Below are 14,354 nucleotides of genomic sequence, written 5' to 3' on the forward strand. Positions count from 1 at the left end.
CTTGCAGCTTTAATTTTTTTTTTTTTTTCTTTCTTTTTTTTTCTTCCGCGTCTTTGGATGGCCTTTAGGGGGTCTTAGCATATCCAAAAAGTCACCAAATTCTGGCCCAATATAGAAAGTGCGTGAAATTTACGTATTTCACTGGCAACGTGAAAGTTGGTAAAAAAATGTTTCAACAGCGCCCCCTGGAAAATTAAAAATACCCCTCCGCTTTGACCTTTTTTCATAGTAGAGTGATGAAATTTGGTACACTTGTAGAACTCAACAATACGCACAGAAAAGCCTCTTGCACCCATGGTCAATATCAAACAGGAAGTCGGCCATTTTGGACTAAAGTGGCCATTTTGACCCCGTTTTGGCCATTTCTAGGGTCTATATTTGGTTTAACAGTTTGGTCATTTTTCGCACGATCGTCTCAAAAATAGTGTGCGATCGAACAGAAGCGATGGACGATTAAAATGAGACAATAAAATTGACTTTTCGTAAATACTGAAGGGGCGGGACCAGGCCTCAAAGTTCGAGCACTCGCCAAAAAAATTCAAATTGCTATAGATTCATAAATGAAAGAATTACAGTTAAAGAAATGTTCTAAGGACAATCGTCGTCGACCTCCGAAGACAAATGAATGGTCGATTGATGATGTCACATAAGCCCCGCCCCCTCAGGACTTAAAAGGTCAAGATTTACTGGGAAATTTTCCAAAATTCGCCCTTTCCAATAACCACCCCAAATTTGTAGCGGGTAACTGAAGACAAGTTGGGGTTGCTTGGCGTCACTTTATGGGAGTTTTCTCCAGAAGGCGGGGCTGTGGCGGCGCGGCGAAGTCAGGCGTACCGCTTAGGCCTTACGTTTGCCTCCCATTTCGTCATTTCTAGAGATATCGCCACAAAACCTCTTGGGAGTGATCCTAGTTCAGCCCCCCACAAAATGTGATGTGAACATCCGGTGGGCGTGGCCTATTTTCTGAAATAGCGCCCCCTAGGACCATTAAAACTGTCAGCCCCAAGTCATGCTTTGACTGAGGATTATGAAATTTGGCACACTAATGTGGTGTCTCAGGACCTACAAAAAAGTCTCTTGGAGCCAAGTGCAAAGTCGCACAGGAAGTCGGCCATTTTGGTCCAAGTACTCGATTTAGTGGTTTTCGCACACGTTGTTTGGAGAGTGATGCTCCATCGCCCTTTTCACCAATCGCCTTCAAACTTCTGCTATAGACTCTTAAGACATAAAGGAAAAAATTCAACCGTCGGATTTTAAATAAGTATAAAGGTGTGGGCGTGGCTAAGCCTCAAACTTTGACCTGTCACCACGCCACTCTTTTTTTCACAGCTACCTATTGGACTCCTTTTACCCAATCGCCAGCAATCTCTGGCGAATAGCAGCTGACAAGTTGAGGTCACTTAGTCTCCAGTACTGGCAGGTTTTGAAAAAAGGCGGGGCTTTGGGAGCATGGCAAAATTCACCATCACGCCATGGCAATACGTTTGCCTCTCATTTCTTCAATTATCGTGCCATCACCACAAAATGTCTGGTGAGTGATCCTAGTCTGACCCCCAATAGATTTGGACAGCTGTAGTTTGTGGGCGTGGCCTATTTTCTGAAATGGCGCCCTCTAGGACCATTAAAACTGTCAGCCCCTAGCCATGCTTTGACTGAGGAGTACGAAATCTGGTACACTAATGTGGTGTCTCCGGTCCTACAAAAAAGTCTCTTGGAGCCAAGTGCAAAGTCGCACAGGAAGTCGGCCATTTTGGTCCAAGTAGTCGATTTAGTGGTTTTCGCACACGTTGTTTGGAGAGTGTTACACCATTGCCCTTTTCACCAATCACCTTCAAACTTCTGCTATAGACTCTTAAGACAAAGGGGAAAAAATTCAACCTACGGATTTTAAATAAGTATAAAGGTGTGGGCGTGGCTAAGCCTCAAACTTTGACCTGTCGCCACGCCACTCTTTTTTTCACAGCTCCCTATTGGACTCCTTTTAACCAATCACCAGCAATCACTGGCAAATAGCAGCAGACAAGTTGAGGTCACTTGGTCTATAGTACTGGCAGCTTTCGAATAAAGGCGGGGCTTTGGGAGCATGGCGAAATTCGCCATCACGCCATGGAAATACGTTTGTCTCTCATTTCTTCAATCATTGTGACATCGCCACACAATTTCTGATGAGTGATCCTACTCTGACCCCTAATAGAATTGGACAGCTGAAGTTTGTGGGCGTGGCCTATTTTCTGAAATAGCGCCCCCTAGGACCATTAAAACTGTCAGCCCCAAGCCGTGCTTTGACTGAGGATCACGAAATTTGGCACACTAATGTAGTGTCTCAGGACCTACAAAAAAGTCTCTTGGAGCCAAGCGCAATGTCGCACAGGAGGTCGGCCATTTTGGTCCAAGTACTCGATTTAGTGGTTTTCGCACACGTTATTAGGAGAATGATGTCTCGTCGCCCTTTCCACCGATCACCTTCAAACTCTTGCTATATACTCTTAAGACATAGAGGAAAAGATTCAACCGTCGGATTTTAAATAAGTATAAAGGTGTGGGCGTGGCTAAGCCTCAAACTTTGACCAGTCGCCATTACGTTACTTGACTCAATAACTCCCTTGTGCATGATCAGATCAATTTCAAACTTTGTCCATGTGATCACTGACCACATCTGAAGACAGTGACAATGTGGACAGCTGGCATCACCTAAGCCCCGCCCCCTGACTACAGGAAGTCTTCTGTTTTATGGTGAAATGCCCATATTTGTCCCCTCTAATTTAGTCAACATGACACTAAGGTCATGCACTGTCTTCATGATGTTCTAATGACTATTCAGATCTGATAGCTTTTCAGAAAGGGAGGAGCTTTGATGCCATGGCGATTTCTGGCGTGACGCTGTGACCTTACGTTTGACTGTAACTTCCACAAACAGCCTCCGATTTGCCAGAGACTGAACATCACATCACCAGTGTGGTAAAGATAGAGTATCTCCTAGTGGTGAGACGTGTAATGCTGGGCTCAGAGGGGATGCTGAATCAGGGTGAGGTGTGGACGAGGAGGCCGTTCACGGTTTCTGGTGTCGGGGTGGTTGACTTTCTGTTCTGCCAGACGTGCCCTGGTGCCCCCGGCTGCCGTCCAGGATGGACAAGCGCGGAGCTGGGTTTGGAGAGCGTCGGGGATGGAGCGGAGGGGGTGCGGAAGGAGGGCGAGCAGCTTCGCTGCGAGGGCCGAACGACGCTGCTTGCAGCTTTAATTTTGATTGGTTCTGACAAAGCTTCTGAGTTGAAGATATTTGAAGAAATAATTTCTATTTATATTATACTTAAATATATTAGAGTATCGGAATTTGGATTATAAAGGTCGTATATCGTCTTCAACCCCTTTAAAGCTCACTGTTGAAAAATGGTATCTGCTCTTCCTGGAGCAAAGTGCTGATTACCCCAAATTGGAGTGTACAGAGACAAATTATTAGGCTCTTTTAAATATTTCCGAATTTTCGACCAAATATTAATCATATTTTTAACGACTGGGTTTTTGCTTTTCTTTATTAGGTCAGAAATTTGATCAGAGTACAGAGATGGTGGCAATGGCAAACTTAAACCTTCTGACTCCATTTCCCTCCACTGTGGGGAATCTCCTGTTTCAAAATGAAATGTAATTGACCTTAAATGAGTTGCCCAGTAATACCAGATTATATTAGGACATTTTGAACCACCTTTACTATGTGGTATGTGTAATAAAGACAATCGAATCTTAGCTTTAGCATTTTTCCATATAAATTCAATAAGCAGCTTTTGAACTTTCCCCAAAATCTCAGCTGGTGGAGGTACAGGCACATTTTGAAAAACATATAGTATTTTGGGGAGTATATTCATTTTAATAACACTAATTCTGCCAATCAAAGACAGAGATAAAGGCATCCATCGGTCTATCAATCCTGTTATGTCATTCATTAGGAGTTCATAATTAGATCTGACAATCAAATTCAACTTACGCCTAATTTCTATCCCTAAATGTGAGAAATGGTCCACTATTTTAAAGAGCAAGTCACCCCCAAATCAACTTTTTTTTGCTGATAAACTAAATAAACGAGTGTCTAGTCGTGCTGCAGACACGTGTAGTCAATAATTAGGTAATTCAGTGCATCTTAGTTAAAATTTAAATATTCTGCCTAAAACTGTCAGTGTTGTGCCTTTGTCAGGTAAAAACTCTGCACTGCCTTTGAATTTAAATCTGCCACCGCTATTGGCTAAGAGGTATGCTATGATGTAAACTGGTCCTTATGATGTCACAATTCTGTCGTGAGCCTGAGTGTGTGTGTGTATTTGTCAGCGGCTCCGCCCTCTCAGTCTGCCAGGCAACAGAATTTGTTGCATTTTTCAAACATGAAGTGGGAGTGGAGTTAGACTCTGGTAGGGGGTGACTTGCTCTTTAAAGGCCCGCACTTGTGGAGTTGGTCTTTCAGCTTCTTTCTCACTAAGCAGTAGGAGAGAGGATTTTGTGTTGTTTATAGTCTCAGCTGGTTTTTAATATAACTTCAGCCTCCTGTCTCCACTGAGCAAACAGAGCTGGCCTTTATGTCACAGAGCCTGCAGCGATAGCTGGCCCACCGCGCGCCTTGTGCAACAGATGGCTGTTCATGATTAAACAGCTGGCTGAAGGGCCTTTCAGCTGGGGTGGGGATTCTACTCAGGCTCCTGCATGGGCAGCTAAGCAGGACCCAGTCCTCCCCTCCCCAGATGGGATCATTCCAGCTACACTCTGGCTGTCACAGCACATTTGCCTCTGTGCAACAGGCGGCAGGAGCTGGACACACACTACAAACATGGTGAGTGCACGAGCCTGGTGTAAAAAATCAGGCTGCACACTTTTTCACTTCTTTGTACAACAATTATTTTAAGAGACAAGAAAAAACGTTTGATTATTCTCTGACGGTCACGAGGACGCTTCGCTGCACCTAAACCAACATCCCCGCCGCTGATAAACCAGGTTACTGCGTTGCTAAGATACCTGATGCTGTCACCGCTCTTGTTCCTGTCTGCGGCGGGAAAACCTGCTCGTGTTGTTCACTTGGAAGGGGAGAGTTTAAAATGTGAAACTCCTCTGAGCTGAGAGTCAGCAGAGTGAGTGAATAACTCAAAGTCCACATGACAGAGATTAGGAAGCATTTGATCCCCCCCCCCCCCACACACACACACACACAGGCGCGCGCACACACACACACACGCACCACTAAATACCTCTCAACCAGCTAGCTTTTAAACAACAGAATGCAGCTGCTCATTGTTTCCAGATGGGAGTCTGTGCAGCCAATCACAGTTTGTGGCTGTGAAGCTGCCCCTCTGAAATCTGTTGTCCTCTCAGGCCGGAAAGATCCAGAGTCTGACTGAGGAGGAGAGAGCCCATCTACTCCCGATGCTCCGCAACGCCCAGTGGGTGGAGGTGGTGGGGCGAGATGCCATCTACAAAGAGTTTATCTTCAAAGACTTCAATCAGGTTTTTACTCTTAACTCCTTCCTTACTAAACTCAGTGTGTGTGTGTGTGTGTGTGTGTTTACAGATTTCTTTTGCCACACCTAAATGTTTCAGATCAGCACACATTTCAAAATCAAAGTCAAGCAGTTATTAAGTTCACTTGTGAACTACTTGTTCACATAGAGCTATGTTGATTTGGATCACTGTGTCCATCCATCCATCCATCCATCCATTTTCATCTGCCTATCTGAGGTTGGGTAGCGGGGGCAGCAGTGGCCAGCTTCTCCAGGGAATCCCAAGGCGTTCCCTGGCCAGGTGAGAGACATAGACCCTCCAGCATGTCCTGGGTCTCCCTTTAGGCCTCCTCCCGGTTGGACGTGCCCGGAGAACCTCACCACGGAGGTATCACCAGGAGGCATCCTGACCAGATGCCCGAGCCACCTCAACTGGCTCCTCTTGATGTGGAGGAGCAGCGGGTCTACTCCAAGCCCCTCCTGGATGACCGAGCTTCTCACCCTATCTCTAAGGGAGAGCCCAGACACCCTGCGGAGAAAACTCATTTTGGCCGCTTGTATCCGCGATCTCGTTCTTTTGGTCACTACCCAAAGCTCGTGACCATAGGTGAGGGCAGATCTACCGGTAAATCGAGAACATCTTTCTCTTCTTATGCTTATGTAACCCAGAAGCTAGAACCTTAATGAGGTATTAACTAATTGGCTTACTAATATGATCCATCCTCAATTTAGATAAAATATAAAATATAAATTAAGGAAATTAACAATACTAATTAATAGATATCTAATTAACTAATAGATAATTTCATAATGAATTATTGGAAGGGTGAATAACTAAAATAACGAGTTTAATATTAAACATCGGTTAAAACAAGAATCTTGAACATCCCTAACAGAAACAGAAGAGGAAAGCTGTATACTATTGGTCCAGGTGGGAATCTGAAATTTCATTGGCTGAGAGAAATAAGTCCCGCCTCCGCGAAATAAAACCGTGCGACGCAGCTGAGCGAGAGGAGAGACAAACGGCTGTGCAGCACGCAGATACAGAAAGCAAAGACTGAGCGGTTAGAGAGAGAGAGAGAGAGAAAAAAAAACAACGGTCGAGGCCGTGAAGAACCCTGATTTGGGTGCCGCATAGATAGAGGGAGAGGCGGACTTGACTCCTTCTAATAAGAGCTAGGAACTTGGAACCAACGCGGTGAGTAAAGAAAAAAAGAAGAGAAAAAGCTAACGATGCAACTTAAAAAAAAAAAAGGAAACTTAAATAGCTTATCAAATTAATTCCATTCTTATAGATTTGTGTGGAGACGACAGAGTGAACCAATCCTCTGTAGGAGGGAACCGTTGGAGCGCGTTGGTGAGTGAATGAGATTAAATTCAGTAAATTATTAAATTCAAAAAGCTAATTACAGCAACCGAGGTGACAGCAGTGGGCTGCTAGACGTTAGATCCCAGGAGTTAACATCTCAAACTACCAGTTAACGGTGGTAGGGCATATAGGAGTTAACGGCTCAAACCGCCAGTTAACGGCGGTAGGGCCTAGATGTACAAGGTCCTCAGGGGCGTTATAGCTAACGCCATAGAATTAGCAATGCGTCCCTTAACCAAACATTTAATAATAAAAAAAATAGATAAATAAAAATAAATAAAAGCTAACTGATTAGGGAGGAATTATTTTACAAAGGTGGACCAAAGGACCAGAATTTATATTTTGTTGAATTTTGTTATAGAACATTTTATTTATTTATTTATTTATTTATTTATTTATTTATTTATTGTGTTACAGATATACAAGGTGTCACAATGCTGTATAGAAACACAACTAAATGTATCCTTGTTGTCATGAATGTATTTCTTGTTGAATAGTGTAGAGTAATAGAATCTAACTGAGCCTATTGAGCTGAACAATTGTTGTCATATGTAATTATATTTCCAGAGCTACTGAGAATTATTTTAATAGACAATCAAATTGATGTTATGTTAGTTGAACTGTGAACCCAAACATGATTGGCTATGCCAATAGAGTGAAGCATTTGTTTAAGTCTGTAAGACTTTATGCTGTGATGTGACGAGAAGGGTCGATGCCAACTCGCTAACAGTCCTGTTGTTTACAGGCTGGGTTTTTTTTTTCCTTGGGTTTGATCCCGACTCCTATGATCACTCACTTGGAACGAGAACTGGATTTCTTCCTGACGAGGGAGATGGCGAGCCTTAACCACTGAACGAACCAGGACATCTCAAGTAACTGAAGAGCAGACTGCTCTCTTCTGTGAACAATCTCAACGGTGTGGTAGGAAAAAATCGCACCACCGGACTCTGACTTTCACCCCAAGCGTGGGGATTTGACTTGACGCCGGCTGACTTGTGACTCATATGATCAAATCTCATACCGACCATTTTACTATTGTCGATTGTTTTCATCTGTTTTTGTGTGTTATCTTTATGTGTTATATTTCCCATTATTATTAAAATTTAGTATATAAACCGTTTCATGCTATACCCGTGACTCCAGCCATTCTTAAACAACCTCCAATTCTCCCCGAACCTAATTATTGGCCCATTTGTTTATTTTTTCTTTTAATTATCTTATTGTATCCTGTAATCCGGTTACATAAAACTTGGCGAGCCAGCCAGGAGAATTGTAGAGTTGTTACCTTAGCTAACCTTTGACTGACATCATAAGAGTGCCTGGAGGTCACAGTGGTTTGCCATTTTGGCATTATTGGTACTTTTGAGTGTTTTAAAATGGAAGTTGTGAAAACAGAAAAGGTCAAAGTTTCAAATGCTGTTTTAATCAGTGGGTTAACTGATACAGACCTTGATAACGAAGTCTTTGGGTTTATGGAAGGATTCGGACCAGTTAACAGGCGCATTAAGTTACCAAACTGTGATCAGATTATTGTGGAGTTTCAACATGAAGCCACTGTTAAGGAATTAAAGAAACAATGTTTACCCTATGACAAACCTTGTACTAGGAACCCAAATGTTTTCTTCCATATTCAAGACCTAGCCAGCGCGTACAGTCTAGAAACTAGCACATCTGCCACTGATGCCTATCTGTCAGAGCTCAGGGACATAGCTGCGCGTAGCAATCAATCATTTAAAGACCTTCTAATGGAGGAACTGGCAAAAATTGGGGAATCTTTAGGAAGGGATACCCATGCATCTGAACCAGTCACTGAACTAGAGCCAATGCTCCATAGTGACCAAGTTACATATTCCCTGCCTTTAACACCAGAAGTTAACTATATGAACAACTCAAAGGACAATTGTCCACCTACAGAGACTGGAAAACAAAACCCTTGCATTCCACCAAATCTTTTAAACACACCTGAGGTTCAGCGAGTTATTGTGGAACACATTGTTAAAAGCAGTGAGGTTATCCCTCCGCCTACTTCACAATACAGACTAAAACCGTTCTCAGGGCGAGTTCCACACCCTTCTTTTGAAACTGACTATGATACTTGGCGTAGTAGTGTAGTGTTATGCATAAATGATCCTTCACTCACCAAGTCCCAAATTGTACGAAGAATCGTGGAGAGTCTGTCAGCCCCAGCAGCGAGCATCGTTAAAGCTCTTAGTCCAAAATCCGACCCGGAAACGTACCTTGAACATCTCGATTCAGCTTACGCAGCTGTCGAAGACGGCGACGAGCTCTTTGCTCGCTTCTTAAACACAAACCAGGACAGTGGTGAAAAACCTTCCGATTACTTTCAGAGGTTATACACCTTGTTAAACCTAGTTATTCAGAGGAATGGAATTTCCTCCAGTGACGCCGACCAGCAGCTGCTCAAGCAGTTTTGCAGAGGCTGTTGGGACAGCTCGCTGATTTCAAACCTGCAACTCGAACAAAAGAAAGACAACCCGCCTCATTTTACAGCACTTCTCCTCAAACTGCGCACTGAAGAAGACAAACAGGCTACTAAAGCAGCACGCATGAAACAACACTTAGGGGCACAACGAACTAGAGTGTATTCAAATGTGCAAACAACATGCTCTCAGAGTAAAAACACTTGTGAACTGGAAATAGATGATAACTGTGATGACTTACGCAAACAAATCGCTGAGCTCAGGAGCCAAATTGCACAGCTTAAGGTTAACAACACAGATAAAAAGGCAAAGAAAACTCAAAAAGAGTCAAAACCCCGTGTGGGGACTAAAATTCCAGATGAGCCCAAACAGATTCAGCAGATAACAGCAGTGGTGCCCAGACCAAAGCCTGGATACTGTTTTAAGTGCGGAGAAGATGGGCACATAGCTTCTAGCTGTAGCAACGAGCCAAATCCAGCACTAGTTGCAACTAAAAGACTTGCTCTTAGACAGAAGCAGCGCGAGTGGGAGATGTCAAAGCCAATTGCTCAGTCTCCTCCTTTAAACCGGTAGAAGCTCCTATCGTGGGACAGATAGGTGCTAAAGTAGAACCAAGTCCCTCTAAGGAAAGGACAGAGAGACTTTTTTGCAAGCCAGTTCATGCTCATTCAGTGCCAAAACTTCCCAAAAGATTAGTGGGTGGGCGATGCACAGCTACAGTCTCAGTTAACAGTGTTGAATGTAATTGTTTACTGGATTCAGGGTCCCAGGTAACCACCATTGCCAATTCTTTTTACCAAGAACACTTACCTGACCTCTCAATTAAACCCATCAGTAATCTGTTAGAAGTCGAGGGCGCAAACGGTCAAGCAGTTCCTTATTTAGGATACATAGAGATAAGTGTCACATTTCCAAAAGAGCTCGATCAGTCTGGACTTGAGTTACCTACCCTTGCGTTAGTGGTTCCGGATATAAGCTCAAACTCTGATACACCACTACTCATTGGCACAAACACACTCGATCCTTTGTATGAGCAATTGTCTGCCAATAACTTACCTGATTCCAAGGCACTCTCTTATGGGTACCAACACGTGCTAAAAGCCTTAGCAGTCAGAAAAAAACAAAGCAAAGATGGACGAGTTGGTGTGGTGAAGCTTCGAGGGAGAACCCAAGAAGTTCTCCCTGCAAATAAAAAACTGTTACTAGAAGGGTTTATGCAACCCAGCCAAAACAAGCATGAGCCTTATGCACTCATTGAACAACCCACCAATGGTTCTCTACCAGGGGGTATAATTGTAGACTGTTGCCTCATTTCCTTACCTTCACATGGTCCATACAAAGTACCTGTTGTACTAAGAAACGAAACTAACCATGACATCACATTACCCACTAACTGTGTGATCGCTGAGTTAGTTAAAGCCGATCGTGTTATGCCATATCCAGAACCTGACAAAAGTGATCAGAAAGTACTTGCGGCGTGTAGTTCGCAGCAACAGACTTCACTTTCAAACCCTCCTCTCAGTTTTGACTTCGGTACTTCGCCCTTGTCCGAAGAATGGAAAGGGAGGATCACCAACAAACTTAACACTTACTCCGATGTGTTTTCGCACCACGATCTTGATTTTGGTCATACACAACAGATAAGACATCACATCAACTTAAAAGACGAGACCCCATTCAAACAGAAATCTCGGCCGATCCATCCACATGATTATGAAGCCGTGAGAAAACATTTGGAAGCCCTCTTGGAAACCGGTATAATAAGAGAGTCGGAGTCTCCATTTGCCTCACCAATAGTGGTAGTTCGGAAAAAGAATGGTGAGGTACGTCTATGTATAGACTATAGAAAGCTTAATCTGCAAACCATTCGCGACGCATATGCCCTGCCTAACTTGGAGGAGTCCTTTTCTGCTCTCGCTGGATCACAGTGGTTTTCTGTGATGGACCTCAAGTCAGGTTACTATCAAATAGAGATGTGTGAAAAGGATAAACCTAAAACTGCTTTTGTTTGCCCGTTTGGGTTTTATGAATTTAACCGTATGCCACAAGGAATAACAAATGCTCCAAGCACTTTCCAACGGGTTATGGAAAAGTGTATGAAGGACATTAATCTGAAGGAAGTGTTAGTTTTCCTAGACGACTTGATCGTCTTTTCCAACTCCTTGGAAGAACACGAAACCAGACTTTCTCACGTTCTTGAACGGCTTAGAGAATACGGACTCAAGCTATCACCAGATAAGTGTCGTTTTTTCCAGACATCTGTGCGTTATCTTGGACATATAGTATCTCGAGATGGCATAAAAACCGATCCAGATAAGGTGGAAGCACTCAAAACATGGCCGAAGCCTCAGACTTTGAAGGAACTCCAATCTTTCTTAGGATTTACCGGTTATTACCGACGCTTCGTTAAAGATTACTCAAATATTGTCAAGCCACTAACATCTCTCACGGCTGGTTATCCACCCAAACGGAAAAACTTTAAAACACCACCATGTAGATCAAAGTACTTGAACCCCAAAGAACCCTTTGGGAATCGTTGGAGCCAAGACTGTGAGAAGTCCTTTCAAACTATTATTGAAAAACTTACCACTTCGCCAGTTCTTGGCTACGCTGACGCAAAACTCCCATATCTAGTACACACAGATGCTAGTACGACCGGACTCGGTGCAGCGCTATACCAAGTGCAAAACGGTGTCACACAGGTAATCGCTTATGCAAGTCGCGGTTTAAGCTCTAGTGAAACTAGGTACCCTGCGCACAAGTTGGAGTTTCTAGCCTTAAAGTGGGCCATAACAGATAAGTTTCATGACTATTTGTATGGGAACACATTCACTGTCATTACTGATAATAATCCGTTAACTTACCTCTTAACAACGGCAAAACTCGATGCAACGAGCTATCGTTGGCTAGCTGCGTTGTCCACCTATAATTTTGACATCAGATACCGTGCAGGTACACAGAACGTTGACGCGGATGGCCTGTCTAGGAGGCTGCATGATAAACCTGAAGACAACTCAAAATTCACTGAGGAATGCCAACGACTAGATGAGTTCCGATCTCATCTTTTATCCTCTGTCAAAGAAGTCGAGCTTCAACTTCAAGCCGAAGCAGTGAAGGCAACATGCCAAAAGCACATGGTCTTGGATGAGACTGATTCTCCTTGTGGTTTAGTTCAGTCACTTGCCATGTCTGCAGCGGCCATTCCAGACCTATTCCAGTTGGAAGACAATAGTGACAGTTTCTTTGCTGTGCCCAAGTATAACCATGCTGACCTTGTCTCCTTGCAGAGGAAAGATCCAACCATTGGCCGAGTCATTCAGCTGCTTATGACTGACAATAAACCGCCAACTGATACTATTGCAGAACCCCCGGTGGTTCTTAACCTTTTGAGAGAGTGGAAACGGTTTGAGTTTCAAAATGATTTACTGTACCGGAGACGCCAATTAGGACCAGAGACATCATTGCAGTTAGTCTTGCCTGATTCATTACGTTCAACAGTCATGCAAAGCCTACATGATGATATGGGGCATCTTGGGGTTGAACGTACGACAGATCTCATTCGGTCCCGTTTTTACTGGCCAAGAATGGCTAGTGATATCGAAATCAAAGTTAAAACTTGCGAAAGATGTATCCGTCGGAAGGCCCTCCCTGACAAAGCTGCTCCAATGGTGAGTATTACCACCACCAGACCTATGGAGTTAGTTTGCATGGATTTTCTCTCCATAGAACCAGACAGTAAGAACACTAAAGATGTCTTAGTGATTACAGACCATTTTACAAAGTATGCAGTGTCCATCCCAACCAAAGATCAGAAAGCCACCACCGTCGCGAAGAACCTGTGGGAACATTTTTTAGTCCACTACGGGTTTCCTGAGCGTCTTCATAGTGATCAGGGACGGGATTTCGAATCACGTACAATCAAGGAACTTTGTTCTTTACTTGGTATCCGTAAAGTCAGAACGAGCCCTTATCACCCTCGTGGCAACCCCGTTGAACGGTACAATCGTACATTACTCAGCATGTTGGGAACTTTACAAGCCACTGAGAAACATCACTGGCGCGATTTTGTAAAACCACTTACTCACTCGTACAATTGTACAAAAAATGACGTGACGGGATACTCTCCCTACGAGCTAATGTTCGGTAGGCAGCCTCGGTTGCCTATAGATATTGCCTTTGGGTTACCGCATTTGAACAAGCCCTCTATAACTCATTCTCAGTATGTTAAAGAACTGAAGAGTCATCTGGAACAGAGTTATGACATTGTCATAAAAAACTCTCAAAAAACAGCGAGGAAGAACAAAGAACGGTTCGACAGAAACATTCGTGAGTCCACACTAGGTGTGGGAGATCGTGTTTTAGTCCGAAATCTTCGCTTAAGAGAAAAGCATAAATTAGCAGACAAATGGGAGCAAACAGTGTATATAGTTCTCAAACAGATGGAAAACTTGCCAGTATACACTGTAAAACCAGAGAACGGAGAAGGACCCAACAGAACACTCCACAGAGATCTTTTACTGCCTTGTGGTTTTCTCTCTTCATTAGAAAATGAAACAGAACGCGTTACGAAACCTAGCAGACCTCATACAAGACAGAGTTCAGCCTTAGAACCTGACCCAGATGAGCCACTTGACGAAGAGGTAGATGAGTTTTATTACTCTGATCTTCCACAAGTGCTAAACCGACCATCCTATCAAATAGCGGTCACCTTGCCAAATAGGGAACTCATAGCAGATTCAGGACCGGTAAATAATATTCAACAACAAAACACACTATCCTTACACACAGGGGATCGCAAGGAACCAACCTTAGCTGGTAATGAAAATGCTGAATTGTCCTTACTTGACAAAGGCATCAACACCGAAACATTCTTACCTGACAGAATGAGTGAAACTGCGACATTCTTACCTGAAAGAGTGAAAGAAGCAGCAACATACTTACCTGAAAAAACGAAAAAAAACGAAGTATACTTACCTGACGTAGAAACGGGGGATGAAACTAACACAAACCTACCTCAATTGGATGGTGTCCTAAAGTCGCAGCAACGTGATGTAAGTTTTGAACCCATCA

At 43.5% G+C, this 14,354-nt stretch overlaps 1 protein-coding gene across 2 annotated transcripts in view; it reads left to right on the plus strand.

Annotated features, from left to right (window-relative positions):
* The window catches only part of pcbd1 (pterin-4 alpha-carbinolamine dehydratase/dimerization cofactor of hepatocyte nuclear factor 1 alpha), a 94,352-nt gene that overhangs the window by 73,302 nt on the left and 6,696 nt on the right, over window positions 1-14,354 (plus strand). Inside the window, exons 1-2 of one of the 2 annotated variants that reach the window (XM_054749895.2) lie at window positions 4,330-4,813; window positions 5,350-5,481. In XM_054749895.2, the coding sequence (XP_054605870.1) occupies window positions 4,625-4,813; window positions 5,350-5,481 (321 nt within the window). In that variant the 5' untranslated portion in view covers window positions 4,330-4,624. Of the gene's footprint in view, window positions 1-4,329; window positions 4,814-5,349; window positions 5,482-14,354 lie in introns of those variants that run through there. The other variant, XM_054749896.2, reaches the window with a different exon arrangement.

The sequence above is a fragment of the Nothobranchius furzeri genome, chromosome 12, assembly GCF_043380555.1.
Source record: "Nothobranchius furzeri strain GRZ-AD chromosome 12, NfurGRZ-RIMD1, whole genome shotgun sequence".
Lineage (NCBI taxonomy): Eukaryota > Metazoa > Chordata > Actinopteri > Cyprinodontiformes > Nothobranchiidae > Nothobranchius > Nothobranchius furzeri.